Below are 16,906 nucleotides of genomic sequence, written 5' to 3'. Positions count from 1 at the left end.
AAATATCTGCTACAGTTTACTATAAAAAAAGTGAATTAAAATAAAATAAAGCGCAAATAAAATTATTTTCCAGCGAGAGAAAAAAAATATGTTTTCTTTATTTTAGAACTATGAACTAAAATTAGATTGTAAAAGGAAACTTGTAAACAAGAACCTTTTTTTTTGTTTTGTTAACTAAATATTGCTAGACGTAAAGAAATTATAATAAACTTACAACTGTTTGTTTGCATTCGAAAATCCAAAGTAAGTCCTCAAGATCACGTTGTTCTATGGTTTCATCCAACGAAATACCTACCTAGAAAAGGTATCATAATATGAAATCATACAGAAATCGAAACATTCAGTAGGATGCAGAAAATATTAAGAAAAACTGAGCAAAGCGAAATACTTAAAATATTTGTAAATAAATTTAGCGTGATAAACAAAATGTAAAATTGTGAAGCGGAAAATAAACAGAAAGAGACATGGCTTTATACTGTAATGAAAATATTTTGAAGTAACTGACTTTATACAAAGTAAATATATAAATTCAATTTCTCTTAATTTCTTTAAATATTTTTTCCTAATTGATAAGATCACGTTACAATACACGAACCTTTTCATTGACACGAATTAGGATTTTTGCTGAATCGTACACAGGGTCTTTTGTTCTCAACACAAATGCTGTAATTATTAAGTTATCGATCAAAATCTTCACAATAGCGTCTAACTGAAGTGCAGCTCTTGGAGAGTGAATTTCTCATTAACGTTGTACGTGGTCCGATCGATATGTGCTCTTCAAAAGGTGAGAAAGATTTAAAAGGAAGAATAGTCAATGGTTTGAAAACTATTGTAATAAAACAGTTGTGTTCCAATCAGAGAGAATTCAATATTCATCTGAATCATCGAAATGTATCGAATTCACCAGTTATAAGACTGTAAATTTAATACGAAATGTGTTTACTTGAAGTACGTTTTAATACAAATAAGAGAAAGATAAAACGTTTAGAAAATCATGTCATAGTCTAAAAAGCATCCTGTCTTGAGTTACACTTTTCTTAAAAATAATAATAATGTATTTTAGAAGCAATGTAACGCAGTTAAATGCTGCTTTTACCTGTCAACTGCATTTTCGTTGAAAGCAGTTATGGCTTTGATTGTGATAATGATTGAAGGAAACTGCCCGACTCGAGAAATAATGAAGCGTTATATCAGGGTTTTATCGCGGGTTACCCATTAATTTTTATACTGTCTCTTAATTTCCTAATTTATTTCTTAAATAAATAATATTAAAATACTTGCAGTCTGAAAACTTCGGAGGATAATCTCATACTTAAAATAAAATTTACCATTAAAATCTTAAGAAATAAAAAAGAAATTTAAATAAGAAAAATATTTCGCTTTTTTACTCAACTATAAATATCTACTGCTGCCAAATTACAAAATCAACTTCACGATTGAATAAATTTAAAATCTTCTCAAGACGAATCTCGGTTTTAAAAGTCCCATTGCTTTTTGCATTGCTTTTTAACGTAAAATGGTATAAACAGAAAAAATAGTAAAATATTTAAAACATTGTACTACCATTTAAACAAAATTTTAGAAAATAAATGTAAAGAGAAGTTTGAATTATATATATTATTAAACTTTCATCATAAACATTAGATTTTATTTTGGACGTAGAAGATAATGAACCCAAAGTAAAAACAAAAATAATAAAATAAAAAAATTTAAAAATTTAAGATATTTTGCAGCTGACCTATTACAAGGTACTAGAAACATATTTAAGCATATTTCATTGATGGAGTTCATTATCCAAAATAATATTTATTGCAAAATGTTGTAAAAATTTCCAAATTAAACGACGTTTTAAATTATTAACATTGCTTCATTGTTGAGAATGTTTTGTTGTATTATCAGATAAATGAAAGGTTCCATGCATCATAGACATTCAGTAAAGTCCATTTATAATGTCAGGAATTTATTGCTAACTACAAACAATGACATTTTTTGAAAGTGTTCATAATCTGAGTATGAATTTAGATTGACTAATAAAACCTACGCAGAGAACTTTAAAGACACATATTACCAAAGAAAAGAGGGGTAGAAGAGGATTATAAGAAAGTATTGAAACTTTAAGGCATTAAACTTCGATTAAAGAATTAAGATTTAATTACGAGAATACAAAAATTTTATGCTTACCGATTGATCGTCAAAATAACGGAGATTTATTTTTTTCTCTTCAGCTCTTCTCTTTACGTTGCTTACATTTGATTTGGGAATGACTTTTATCGTGTCGAAAAATCGTATATGCTCTAATTTATGTCCTGCCGCTTTGATACCTAAAAGGAATATGACAGACAACTCATCAAGCTGGAATAGCTCCTTTCTAGTTTATACATTCAACATTCAGTGGTTTATCATATATTCAGATCTTCATATTCATCCGTAAAATATGACCAACATAATATTTGCTTCTCAGTTTTTGAAATTTAATGTGATTCTAACTCATGTTCAATGGATTAAATTTTATTACTTCAATCAATTTTTAATTTCTTAAAATATTCGTTGATTTAAAATCGTATAAAAATTAATGGGTAACTATGACACTGTAATTTTGCACTAATATGTTTTAGACAAAATTGATCACAGAGATAGTTAAGGCTTAGTGAAAAATACGTAATTTCAAAACAAGACGAAAGAAACTTTAAATCACAAAGGCAAAGGATGGTTTACTTAAATTAAATTACAACCATAATAGTTTACTAAAGGAAATGATCCTTTATCACCAAAGCTTTGACGGTTGAATGCTGGTAGTTTGCAGCGAGGCATGGTTCGTTTACCGACGAAAGTGCTGCCTGTACGGGATTTTCATTGTCGTCCTCCTGTGCAGCGTGAGTATAAAATAATATCCCTTAAAAAGACCTCTGCGGAAACATTCCCTCCTTCGGCAGATAGCCTTTATGTGCTGTGCTATAATCGAATAAACAAGCGAATGAACATCCATCCGGATTATTCACTTCTTTCCAATGGAATTTTGGTCGAAATCTCGGTCATTTAGCACCAAGAAGGTTACCGAGGGTGCATCACATGGGGCGACCAAACTACACAAGTGAGAAAGGGAAGGTCTTTCACAATTTTGATGAAGAAAACCCCCGAGCAATGAATCAGCCCTCAAACCTCCTGCCCCTTTTCTTCTACCATAAACCTCTCCAGAGGATTTTCGGCTCGAGGTATTTTGAATGCCCATGCTACAAAAACATATCACACTTACAAACGTCTATATCTTCTCCAGGATTCGATCCCAGACCCAAGGTTTGTGGCAGTAGACTCCTCTACCCCCAAACCGACAGGACTGCCTAATATGAGATAGTAATACTATTAAATGCTTTAAAGAAAGTGAAACAAAAGCAAACACAGATTTAGTAGGTTTTATGTATATATATAAACATAGCAATTTGTTTGCCTAAGCTGTACGGATATTTTTGTTGGATGATCATGCTGATCCTCGCTCCCCATGAAAGCAACTTCTGTTTTGATTCAAAAAGGCGTGGCATTATCATCCGCCATGAGTAATGCTTTTTCAGTGGCACAAAGGAAGTGAACGTGGCGTTCAATAACATCCTTACAATAGATGTGGTGCTATTTTTAAGCACCTCAGTAGCTCAAAGCGTCTATCAATCATAATACTGATCCACACTATCAGTGCAACACCATAACGATACCTTTCTTGTACACATTGCTGGTGTCCCGTTTTATTCCTTTAATGCCAACTGAACAGACGTCTGGAATCTAACTACCCACTGAATTGAATCTCATCGGAGAACAAGCTATTAGCCCATTTCTACATCCGTCCAATTTGAGTTTTATGTTTACTAGCGTAAACGTTACGCACCTGTTACCATTAAAAACGTCCGCTTACAAAAGCAAATATCGCTGTATAATTCAAGCACCAAACTACAGTTTGATGGGCTATCTTGCTCAGGTACTCACAGAGCAAAGATGATCTCCTGCAGAGCTTCTGCAACACACTCCAGTTACTTGAAAAATTAACCTATAACTTGAAGAAAACATTTCGTTTTTAGATTCCGACCCTATCGCAACTGTGATTTCTCTTCCTTATAATCTTTCCGCCTGTAAAATCACAGATATGGTGTTCTTGACACAACTGGTCCTGTATAGTGGATGGGGATCTTGGTTGGTCTGCCGTTGGGCTCGGGGTCAAATCATGGAAAAGGCATGGATGGCTGTAAGTGTATGTTGTCTGTGTGGCAAGGTGTCACTCAAAATACACGGTGAACTGAAAATTTTCTCGAATGGTTGGTGATAAGGAAAGAGGTGGGGAAGAATATCGGACTGTATCGGAGCTGTAATAAAGGTGATAGGGTAAGAGCTGTAATCGCTTAGAACTATAGCAGAGCATAATAGTTAGTGAGACGGGATTACACCTGTACTTCCAACCATGAATAATTGGTGTTTCGTCCAACCTGTTCTTGAGACATTTAGAAAATTTCATGCCTGTAGATTAAATCTTACGTACTCAGAATTTTTAACGAAAGTAATTCGTCAGTAATGCTGATTTCCTTTTCATCTGCTTTCGAGAGTTACCAAGTAATCACTAGACGTAAGAACTGGAAATGTGTATATTCAGCGACTCTCTACTGCGCATATTTTATAAGTTGATTCGCTAGAATTCTACGACAACTACTTTGCATAATAATGATGTTCCACCTAAGTTTTGGACGCATGTGTATTTTATATCAATAAATTATATGTCAGAAGGTAAAAATAAGATAAAAATTGTTAAACAGCTCTGTGATAATTATCATCTATTAGAAGTAATAAAGGTTTAATGTAATCATATCTAATGATGTTGAATGCTTTCTCCCCTTCTGTGATCAGATTATTATGTTTATATTTATTAGAAAGAATGATATTCTCTTGGTTTAACATCATCTAGTTTTGATTTTATTAATATATAAATGATTAAAATATGACATGCAAGCACCGATGTTAATAAGCTTTTCCTTCTACACTAGGCAGTCTGTCCGCACAAAGACTAACAAAATGGTGTTCTGTATAATCTTTTTCCATATAAAGGGAACTCAATGATTACTTCATGCATTATTGTAGAATATATTTTCTTAAAGACTCTTCAAATACTTTGAAGTCAATCTGTAGAGACATTAATTATTTTTGGGGGAACAGGAGAAATGAAAAATGAGCAACTCCGTCGTCGGAATTCGAACCACGGACCTCTGGAATACGCGCCCAGCATGCAGACCGCTACACCACGAAGGCCCTCTAAGAAGGTGGGAGAAATACTTTATATACTCCCCCTTTTAAAGGGCGACTGGGGGCGCCACTGTAGTGACATTAGGTATTTTTTGAAAGCAGGAGTGATAAAAAATGAGCAACGCCTTCGCCGGGAATCGAACTACGGATCTCTGGAATACGCGCCCAGCGTGCAGACCACCACACCACGAATGCACGCTAAGAAGGCGAGAGAAATAACTTATAAGTCTTCCAAAACTTTCTCGGAATAATAGCTTTTTTTTAATTCGTTTGCAAGGAGTGAGTGATAAAATCATGCTTGCATATAAGAGAATAATTTCTAAAGATTACTTTCGAACTCCAATTCTAAACTTAAATGCAAAAAAATAAATATTTATAAACAAAGGTATTTTTAATTCGTAATTTAGGTGTTTTATTTATTTAAATTTTACCTTCAGCCAGCAGGAGAGTTGCATTGTTTACTTTAGTTGCAATGTTTATTAAACCTTCAGCTCCATGATAGACAGCATACATAGCCGAAATGTTTGCCAGAAGTGCCTGGAAATAATAATAAATACAAATACAAAATATTTCTCTTAGGTGTTGTTTAAAATAACATTTCTTTTCCCCCCTCCCCTCTCCTCTCAAAACACAATTCTATCGCTCTTGATTGTTAAAACTTTAAACTTTCACTTCGATGTATTTTATTTAACTTTTAAGCACAGAAAATAAATTTTGTTATTTTTGTATCAATAGGAAAAATAGGAATGATTCAAGCTTTCATTCAACATTGTGTTTCTAAAGGAATGCTCTTTTTTATCACATGATGAAGAGAAGCTTATTTAAAACAAATGTTTCGTTACGGTAAGAGTTGCATTTATATCTAGAAGCGAGTTCATTTTCGAAATCTAGTATAAAAATACTATTTTTGAAAATGAATGATAAAGAACTTTAATAAATTAATTTTTTATTCGGATTTGGATGAGAGTCGAATGAACAGGTTAATTGTAAAAGAGTTAATTATAGCAGTACTTGCAGAGATAACAATATAACCTTCATCAAAAATGCTTTAACTATAAAGGAGACCCTGAGGCTAAGGACTTGAGAGAAGGGAGGTGATAATTGGATTTTATGGCATTTAATTTGAAACAAGATACACTCGAATGTAAAAAAGGTTCTTTAATTGCACATAAAAATCTTCAAAATACTAAATAAAAAAGTGAAAGAACATTTCAAAGAAATTCCTCTAACAACTAGAATATTTCATCTAAAAGTATTACGAGCCTAACAGAGTGTTTTTCCCCCCTTTCCTTCTTTCCTGCTTTTTTTTGTTTTATTTGTTTGTTTGCTTGTTTCTTTTGTTGTTTATTTGATAGGGCAAAGCACACAGGCTGCTACAGAAAGAAAGCACAAAATCTACAATTATGTGCATAAAATGCTGTAAAACCATTATATTATATAACTGTTGAGAAACATTATTGAGTCCGCGAAATAGGTATTTAATATGCAACAGCAAAATGGGCTCTTTCTTCACCCCTTTCTTAAGTAGCCAAGCTAACAGCAATATTTTGTAAGTTTGGCACAAAGTAAGAAAGTGCAAACGTTTCTTGGGGTAAAACGTAAATTCAAAAGGGATCGAAATTTATGATCACTACGGTTGAAAAGCACGCTGAAAACCTTTGTATACTTTTTGCACTAAACCTTGTGGTACGCAACTTTTGCAGGGGGCATAATGAACTACGAAGATTCTTAATCTTCACAAACACGGCAATTCGTTATTAAAACCGCACGTGCTTTGAGTCTGTACTCCGATAGGCCATTCGGAATTGATTGATGTTCCAATTTGAGTTTTGTTTTTCGGCGGGGGGGGGCTGTTACAGCTTGTATTATGAGCATTCTGAAAGATTATGTTATGGTTCGTTTTCCGATTAAGTGCTAAATTTCGAGGAAATACTATACCATACAACCATTACTTATTTTGGAAATAAAATCTTTTCAAAGATTTTACTCTTCGCGATGGCACTATGGAGGTATTTATGCTGGTGTAGTAAAACCGTTGAACATGCATATCAGACCATCTGTTCAAGTTAATATGTATGGAGGAAGTCAATTCATTTTACTAACTTCTGTACAAGTTTGCTATTTATATTTTTTCGCTATCTTTTATAGTTTTCGCGACGGGAGTTCGAACTTCCTAAATTTGCCTCTAGGGGCGCTATTATCAGTCTCATACAAGGAGGTTAGAATAGAAGGAGGGAAGGTTCAACACAAACGCTGAAGCTTGGCGGCCATGTTACTGTTATCACTGTGACTTGTGCAAGGAAGTCTGTAATTGTAACATTTTTTTCCACTTTTTTTTTTTTTTTTTTTTTTGAAGCATGTCAGCTTATATTGCATATGGATGCACAAATAGATTTTCAAAAAATATTCCTGGGATTACTGTTCACTCGTAAGTATTGATTTTCTTTGTGTGTGTGTGTGTGTGTAATTTCATAAATATATTGAAAAATATCACAATGTCATGTTGTTTTCTTTCCAGATGTGAAAAATAAGACTTAATAATAATAATCGAAACATGTTAAATACATTTTAATGTTTTTGCTTACAGCTGGTATCTTCGTTCCTTAACATACAATGATATGTGCTAGTAATTAAACTGTATGATTTGAACGCTTAGGTAAATAGTTTTATAATTTTCATGAAAAGTAAGAAATCAATTGTTACTATTTTTATGAATTGTAAAAGTGTTAAATAAAGCAACGCTTTCTTTATGCATTAATTATTATTCATTTTTAAGTTTTGTGAACTGTTACGAATATAATTTGTGCATTTGATCGAGATAAACTGTTCAGTTGTTAAAATGTTTTTGCATAAGCTTACAAATTTCTGGTCAATATTGCGATAAACGTAAGTAAAATATTTACACAATTGAACATGTGAAAAGATATATCCAAAAATTTATATAGGTACATTTCTGTAATTCAGCTTAATTCAAGGTAATTTCTTTGAGATTTATAAATATGAAACGCGCACAAACTGAAATCATTGAATTCACATAAATCTGGTTTATTTTTTTAATATTTATTTGCTTGTTGATATAAGGTTGTTGGTTATGAAAAAAATCTATTTAAAACATTCATTTAAAAAAAGCAACGTGTTACCATTTTTTTAGATAATTATCTGCTATTAATTTCAGGTAAAAATTATTCTAAGTGATTCTTTAATAAATTGTAATAATATTGCGAATAAATCAGAAATATCACTTCTTAAAGAAACAATTGGAAAGTATACCCAACAAGTTGATAATAAAACCTATACAAATTCTTGAAGTTATGCAGAAACATCATTTAGATTTCGAACTATTTCTTAATGATTTTCTGTACTTAGTAAATTACGGATATCATCTTTATAACTTTAAAACAAAAAACTAACAATAGCGAAGCATTTCATTATAAATTTAAGCTATTTTTACTGGAAAATCCCTGCATTTAACAGATGAGAAACACGTACGTTTCACTACCGTATGGCAAATGTTTTGAAGTTACAAACATGGACGCCGCTTGTTCCATGGAGCTTCATTCCCCGATAGTGGAGGAAACTGTGAACCCTCCCTCCTTCTATTCTAACCTCCTTGGTCTCATATGATACAGCCTAGTCACTTAACTGTGGAAAGAAACGATTCCCACAACTCTAGCTTTATAAGTTCAAACATTATTTAAGTGTTTAAGTACTTTTTGTACACATGAAAAGAAACCTTCTCTTACCTGAGCCGTGCAAATATTGCTTGTAGCTTTATCTCTTCGAATATGCTGTTCTCGAGTTTGTAGAGCTAGTCGATAAGCCAAATTACCCGCTGAATCTCTGTAAAAAGTAAGATTAATTTTCAGAAGCTTCTTTAGCAAACTAAAATGTTAATCATGTCTAAATGTGTATGACTTATATATGTATATGGGTATGTGTGTGTAATAATCCCGCAGATGACTTTAAGATTACAAGATAGCTGGGAACGATGAGATATTATCTGTAATTATTTGGAAAGGCTTTGATGCGTAGATTCACAAAATGACATAAAGGAAACAGACTTGACTAAAACACATTTATTTATTCATGGGCATTCATGTTGAGCATAAACATGTTCACATATCACTGCATATCATTTTCATGGAGACACTTTTATATAATGGATTACATTTTTAGAACAATGCACAAAGCGGAGCGATTAGAATACTCATGTTGTCAGCAGCAAACAAGGCGAAGCAGGGGCGAAAACTGGCACAGAGTAACTCAGCTATTTATTAGCTTCGGATCTATTGCTTACATTTGAATTTTGATTGGCTACGAGATAGCCGCACTGCAGAAAAATTTTTATGCGTTACCTAAGAGGAGAATATATCGATATAAAAACCTAAAAAGTAAATTCAAAGGTATATTTTCCAATTGTTAGTAATTTTCTCAATGATTTAGTTTCATATTTTATATTTTACATATGCGTTCATAATATATATTTCTAAGAAATCATTCTTCAGAAAATAAATTTATGCCTCAGAAAAATTTATCTTCTGATTCTTTAAAAGTGTAGTCATCTACAATGGAGCATAATTGTCATCCATCACCACCCTACTACAGCTACTAGCAATCATCCATCACCACCCTGTTAACTGCAAGATAGCTGATACCCTTTCTTTCTCCAGAGAAAATGTTGTTTCATTTCCACAGCCTAAATATATTCCCAAGTCTAAATTCATTACACATATATATAATATAACCTAAAGAGATGCCTAAAACCTTTCAGTTTATAAAACTGAAGGAAGAGTAAATAACAGAAAATACAAAAACACTTAAATAAAGAAAATTAGGAAATCTTTTCTGAATGGAACACAAGTCTGGTGAAGGTGAAAGAAGTTTCCGGCATATTGCAAGAAATATACAGGAAATATTTTCTGACTCATCACCGCTTATTAGAAAGGGAACATTTACAGCCTATAGAGACTCAACTGTGAAGGTACATTTACAGCTCAGTACCTAAATTTTCACTATATTAGATAATCAGATAATATAGATTCCTAAGACTTTGATATTAATTTTAATGCATGATCAGTATGCATATTGATTATAGAGCAGAAGAAAAGGTAAATATTTTTATTGTGTTTTATTACAGTTGTTGATCAAATTTGTCTTATTTAATCAGAACAAGGCTACGATTTGATCGTGGCAAGGAAACCAAGATTGCGTCTTGTCAATGGCATAAGCCTTGATCACCACACAGGTGACAGTCCGACTCTGCCCTGTTCTGCTCAGAAAGTTCCTCCCGAATTTTGAAGGAGAGCATCTCGGGTTACAGGTCCGAGAGTCTCCCATTCCTCTTACCCTACCTCGAGAGGTCTTTCATCTCGCCCTGTATTATGAGTGCCCTCATGCCGCACAGGCACTGTACATTTATAAACATCCATTCCTTCTTCGGGATTCAAAAACCGGGCTTTCGTCACTAATCTCTATCTCTTCTGGGTGACTACATGCCTTTAAAACATGGATACGTTGTTACTATAAAAAATAATATAAAGCATTCGAGAGTATAGAAAAGGGCTCTCAATCAATATTGAAGTAGAACTTAAGCAAAATTATCTTTGCCATAATTAATTAAAGCCAGTAATATGGGAAACAATAAAATTCCCCATTTTCCAAGGATGCTCATTTTATGGTGACCACTGTTGCACCGAATTTCTCCTTCCTTATAGCTGGATTTTCCACGGCACTGTGAATTTTAGGTTCTCATGGTGAACGACGAAAGCTACTTTTCATCTTACAATGTCTGACACTGAGCTATTTGAGAAAGAAGATACTCGCCACATTGTTTGGCTCGAACAGTCCTTGGACCTAACTCCATTTGAACATGCGCAAGGCCTTCTCGAGACATATCTGACAGCAGGACGCCAGCTGCTAGATATGATTCTGCATTTGCTATCGGAGATACAAACGAGTGGGCCGTGATATCTCAAGAACTCATCGACAACCTCTAACTCAGCATGAGCAGATAGTACCAAATGGACTGCAAACAGGAGTGGTCGTATTATCTGCTGATTGCATTTTTCGTGCCTGCAGGCTGTCACATGGGAGTTTTTGTTTTGTATCCTAGTGTACTCTAACACATTTTTGAATGAAGATATTTTGCATCTATCAGATTCCTTTCTTGGTAGTCGTTCTTCATTTGTTTCAGTTTTATATTTCAATGAAGTTATGTTAACTTTGTACAGATTTAAAATACTGCTGCGCAACGTTATATGTGAAAACTTGCCCCCTTCTTAATGTTTTCAAATTAGTGTGTCAACGCAAAATTTAGTAATATAACGAATTGTTTTATGAGGTGCTTTTTATCATTGTTCTATCCAAATAAGAAGTTCCCTAGAATGGTATGCAATTTCTTTCTTTCCGCACTCCCAGCCATTTCCAATTCATCTGCACTACACATACCAGCTTTCTTCGCATTCAGACATTTTTCTCTTTTCCACAAATTGCGTCTTTCTTGGAAAGAATATAAATAGAATGTAAAATTCTTATTTTGATTATAGTAGGTTTTCTAGAGCATTATTTTTAATTAAATACTCATAGAAAGCTTTACAAAAGCTATACCACGAGGAAAATTTTATTTCAATTTTGAATTTTTATATAACAAAACCTGTAAGAAAACTCAATGTGTTTCTGTTAGAATGTTTCCTCTGTTACACACATACGCGCGCGAGAGCTCATGCACAAACGCATATACACGTACACACATACATATATATATATATATATATATATATATATATATATTACTGCGGAAATTTATAAGTTCTTAATAGAAAAAAGAGTTATTCATATAGATAAGAACAAATTACAAATTTTATCAACCAGCATTTAAAATTTTATTATATATCCGAATTCGAAACTCCAAAACCACAAGATAATACAACCTTCAATAAAAATTTTAATTTAATTACAAGTAAATTATTTTACTTTGTTACGCCAACCATTCTTCCTGGTACAAGACGTGTGAATTTGCTCTTGACTGCGAAAAAACCGGCATGTGGCCCACCGTAGTTCAGATGAACACCAAACCTTTGACTCGTACCAACTGCTACATCGACTCCAAATTCTCCTGGAGGTCTCAAAACCGTAAGGGCAAGAAGATCTGTTGCGCACACTGTAATGCCCTAAGAATGAATGATACAAATTAAATCTGAGTATCAGTTAATTATATCAACTTCAAGAATATGTATTACTTGCTCGAATTATGAATTTTATAAAATACGAAACACAGTTTTTGTCTGGAAGTAAATGCACAACATAAATATGGATACTTACACCACCTTTGTGACATTGAGTAGTTAAGTCAGTAAAATCTAAGACATTCCCCTCAGTATCTGGATATTGAAAAAGCACACCAGAGTGATCCTTCTTCGTCAGATCAACATTTTTAAAGTCAGTAACGATTATTCTCACACCCATCGCACTGAAAAATAATCATGAATAAAGCTTTTTTTTATTTATTATTGATACTTCAATATTTTATTTATGATAAATTTATACATTCATTTATGATAGGCAACTAATCGGTTTCATGCAATATAAGCTAAAATTCTTCAATACATAATTACATGCCTTTGATTCTTTTATGGCGTATAACCTAACTAGATTATAATGCGCCATATGCAAGTTTACTTTTGTTTCGAAATACAGCCTCCTCCCCACTTAAGGGAATTTGTCAAACAAACCAAGATAAAAATTATTACACGTAAAGAATTGTAATTTGCATTAAATATTATAGTTAACTGTATGAACTTGACCGGTACTGACTCAAATTAAAAAGCTTTTAGAACGAATATAACTAATACAAAGAGAAAAACTACAAAAAGTGCTTTACGAGCTTAGACCTATTTTGAACTTTTCTGACACTTGGATTACACACTAAGTCGCCACTTTATTATGACCACACTGCCGATATTTCCCTTGGTCAGCTTTTGCCCTTAATACACTTTTAATTCTTCTTTGCAGGGAGTCTGGAAGATGTTAACAGGGGGTGTGTAAAATTGAGACCATGCTTGACGAATGAATCTAGACATCTCATGGCTTTTTCAACCTCATCCGATAAATGCTCAATTGAAATGAGATATGGGAACTGTGGGGGGCACATAAGCAAAGTAAACTTTCGTTCATAATCCTCAAATCAATCCTGTATGAAAACAGCACTATGACAGGACGCATTTTCTTGCTGAAAGCAGCAATCACCAGTGATATAAACCATCAAAATAACAGGATGTACTTGGTCACCAAAGACGTTTATAAATGATAGCTTATTCAGACGTTAGAAGGTACAAAGCATGGCAGAAAACCATTTCCGAAACTATCATATTGCCTCCATCAGCCATATGGCTGCAGCAATTCGCTTAGAAAGAGACCATGCTTTCGTGATGTTTATGTCAAATTCTCACTCGTCCATCTATTTTTATAGTGTAACTTAACGGAATTCATTGGAACATATGCTTCAACTATCCAATGTGCAATCTCTGTTTTCCTGAATGACTTTGAAGCATTTTATCTTTCAGTCGTACACCTTAACGGTGTTGGAACTGATCTTCGGCCTGCATATACCATGTATGACAAATAGTGCATTAGGAGTAATTATGATCATCCTTAATTAATATCTGCTGCAATTTGCTTCACTATTACCCTTTTGTTGTCTTTTATAAGTCTGGAGACTATCCTTTCCGCCCGATCATTTGCCAGTCGGTAATCACCTCAGGTTGCAGGTTGAGACCCAGTTTTTTGCCTGATAGACCAGTCTTTAACTACAGCTGCTCTTGAACATATAAAAAGTGCTGCAGTTTAGCTGATACTTGATCCTTCAATTCATCTGAGCTCCTTCAATCATCCCATGTTTAAAGTCCGTCAAATCATGTTTTTCCCATATGTTCGCAAACAATTCATATATACTTCTGCCTCAGGAGCTAAACTTTACGTTTAATTACTTGCGTAGCTCTCTAGAGACAGCTTTATGACGCAGTAGCTAATTTGCTTAAAACTGTCATGTGGTCATAACAAAGCGGCTACTCATTGTAATTGAATTATAAGGAAGATAAGCAATTTTGCCCGACTTCTATTAAATAGATTAATATTGTTACATTTCAGTTAGAGAGATTAATATTTCTAAACCTGATAAAAGGGAATTTTACTTTCTTATTATTCAGGGGAAAGCAAGGCTCGAATATATTGCTAAGACTTCAATTTTAACGCTTTTTTTAAGATAACGTGTTTTAATATACATTTAGGAAACACAAAATCGTAATTCGTAGAATGTGCCCAGCAGTTGTCGAGCGAATAGGACTGCTGAACACTGGTAATTCGATACGAATTCGAGTCCCGGGGAAAAAGTTGACTGGTTTCTTACATATATAACGTGAATACTACCCAGTTTTCCTCAGAAATCTCTTCATGAAATCCTCCCTCCCGTTAGGCAAATAGCCATAGTGGGCTTTGCCATAATCTAATAAATCCAAATCCAATTAATAAAATGAACATGCATCATGAGCATTATTTTAATATTAAACAGAATGATTCAAAGTTCTTGTGTAAAATTTTATTTGGCGATCTAACACATCTGAAAAAAAATTTTTTTCAGTATAAAATACATAGGCATAACTCAAGCAGCGAACTTTTGTGACCTGATTTTTGCACTCGTCATTTTTACTCTGGACTCCAGGAAGAATGCTGCATTTTAATTTTGAATCAGCAGTAAGCGAACCTGCATTTTATGAGCGGAGCTGCGGATGGTAATGCAAAGAAAGCCAAGAGAGTGCGCTAGAATGCTTTGTTACAAAAAAAAAGGTGCCAGATCGTAAAGCCCTAGAGCATTTTCGAATATCTGGGCGAAAGGAGCTTCTTTGTCAGCTATTTGCATCCAAGGAATGTGAGAAAATGACGTGTGACAAAAGAAATTCGCCGTAGGGTTAGAGATATTCCAAAATTTAGCACTATAAATTTCCCAAACCGTAAGTGTACCTTACAGTAAGTTCACAGTCTGGTGATCTTCAAGTCTTCAAGATGAATGATTACTCATTTACCATGGACAGAGAGTGCAAGCTTTGACACATGCTGATTATGAATCTCGCATTTATTTTGCCATAATTTGCTGTATAAATATCATTCAATGACGAAAGTATATGAAAGAATTTTTAATTACCATAATTCTCACGGCTGGACAACCTGTAATCTTCACGCTGTACATTCACATTTGGACTAGAAGTGTTTGTCAATACTCCCATGCCCATTTGACAGATCCATATCTTTTGCCAGGGCAATCGGACGGGAGATCATACCTACTATTTTTTAACTATAAATATTTACTAGATTACTGAACTCCATTCCAGCACACATTAAAGCACTTTTCTGGTTCCAAAATTACGGAGCGCCAACACGTTTTAATGCGGATGAGCTGAATGCCTAGGATGCAACTTTCCTGTGATAATAGACTAATTGACTTGAGCCTTGGCCGGAATGATCACCCAATGTCTCAAGCCTGGGCTTATTATTATGGGTGCGTTTGAAAACCTCATGTATGAAAACCTCATGTATGCTGCTGTTCCAAGTGCTTTTGCTTTCACCAATGTATGCCAATAACTATGAAACTAAGAAATTTTTATTTGCGTTAGCATTTGCTTTTCTGAACAGCTTATGTAATTTATTCAATAAAAGTTTTACTGTAATCTGCTAAATCTTTCCTTTGTCATTCTTATGTCTGCTAACCCCTATAGTTTCACCCCATGTGTTATGCTTATGCACTGTATGATGGAGTGCTTGTTAGGTGTGTTTTATCACTCCTGAAAAGTTTTGCCAAAGAGGTTTGAATCAGCCTGTATTGTATTTCATAATTTCTTCAGTTGATGTTTTTGTAAAACAACTTTGGGAAAAAATATGCTAATAGTTTAGCTACAGTGAATGTTTCTTACCTAGCACGAGTTTCCACGACAGCAATAGTCTGAGGATGCACTTTATCAGAACAATAAAATTTCTTTCTTTTCGCGTATCTATAAAAGAAAAAATATGCCTCATTATTACAATAATGAATTCTTTACAATCTTAAGCTCTCAGGATTGTTATATCTTATTTCATGTATTTCAAAGGAAGATTCTTAAATGTCTGAAATGAGACAGCATTTACAGACTAGATCTGTCATGCAGAAATTTACTAATGTTGCCTTTTCCGAAGTCAATATATTTTAAGAGTGCATTGATTTCCGTACTTGGGCGGCGGAAGTGACGGCACAGAAAAGGGGCATAACCTACGACATGTTGAGATCACGCGACAACCGGAAGTGACGTAGCTATGTTTGAATGGCTTCATATTTAATAATTTTATTTTTTATGGTAAAGACAATATTTTTTAAAAGTTTTTATTTTTTGGCAACGATGATATTTTCGCTTTCTGGCAACGACTTATTGTGCTTCGAACCGTGTGCTTCGAATGACATCAGCTTTAATTTTTTCTTTTATTATTTTTAATTATTTAATCTACCATTATTTTTATTTATCTGAGCTTTTTTAATTATCAGTCATTATTTTAAATGATTCCATTATTTAATTTAATACAGTAGTTTTTAATGAATAAATTTTATATAATT

General features: G+C 33.5%; 1 protein-coding gene across 1 annotated transcript in view; it reads right to left on the bottom strand.

Moving 5' to 3' along the window:
- Positions 1-16,906, bottom strand: part of LOC118185722 (glycine dehydrogenase (decarboxylating), mitochondrial) — a 106,495-nt gene that overhangs the window by 45,885 nt on the left and 43,704 nt on the right. The window contains exons 5-11 of the mRNA XM_035355625.2: positions 16,236-16,313; positions 12,595-12,742; positions 12,247-12,443; positions 9,018-9,114; positions 5,706-5,811; positions 2,182-2,321; positions 215-295 (exon numbers count right to left, since the gene is read on the bottom strand). Coding sequence (XP_035211516.2) covers positions 215-295; positions 2,182-2,321; positions 5,706-5,811; positions 9,018-9,114; positions 12,247-12,443; positions 12,595-12,742; positions 16,236-16,313 — 847 coding nt within the window. The remainder of the gene's footprint in view (positions 1-214; positions 296-2,181; positions 2,322-5,705; positions 5,812-9,017; positions 9,115-12,246; positions 12,444-12,594; positions 12,743-16,235; positions 16,314-16,906) is intronic.

The sequence above is a fragment of the Stegodyphus dumicola genome, chromosome X1 (genome assembly GCF_044657685.1).
Source record: "Stegodyphus dumicola isolate Sdum_Otavi_A_Nest chromosome X1, ASM4465768v1".
Taxonomy (NCBI): Eukaryota; Metazoa; Arthropoda; class Arachnida; order Araneae; family Eresidae; genus Stegodyphus; species Stegodyphus dumicola.
The sequence above is the reverse complement of the archived record's forward strand: the minus strand, read 5'-3'. Positions and strand labels throughout refer to the sequence as shown.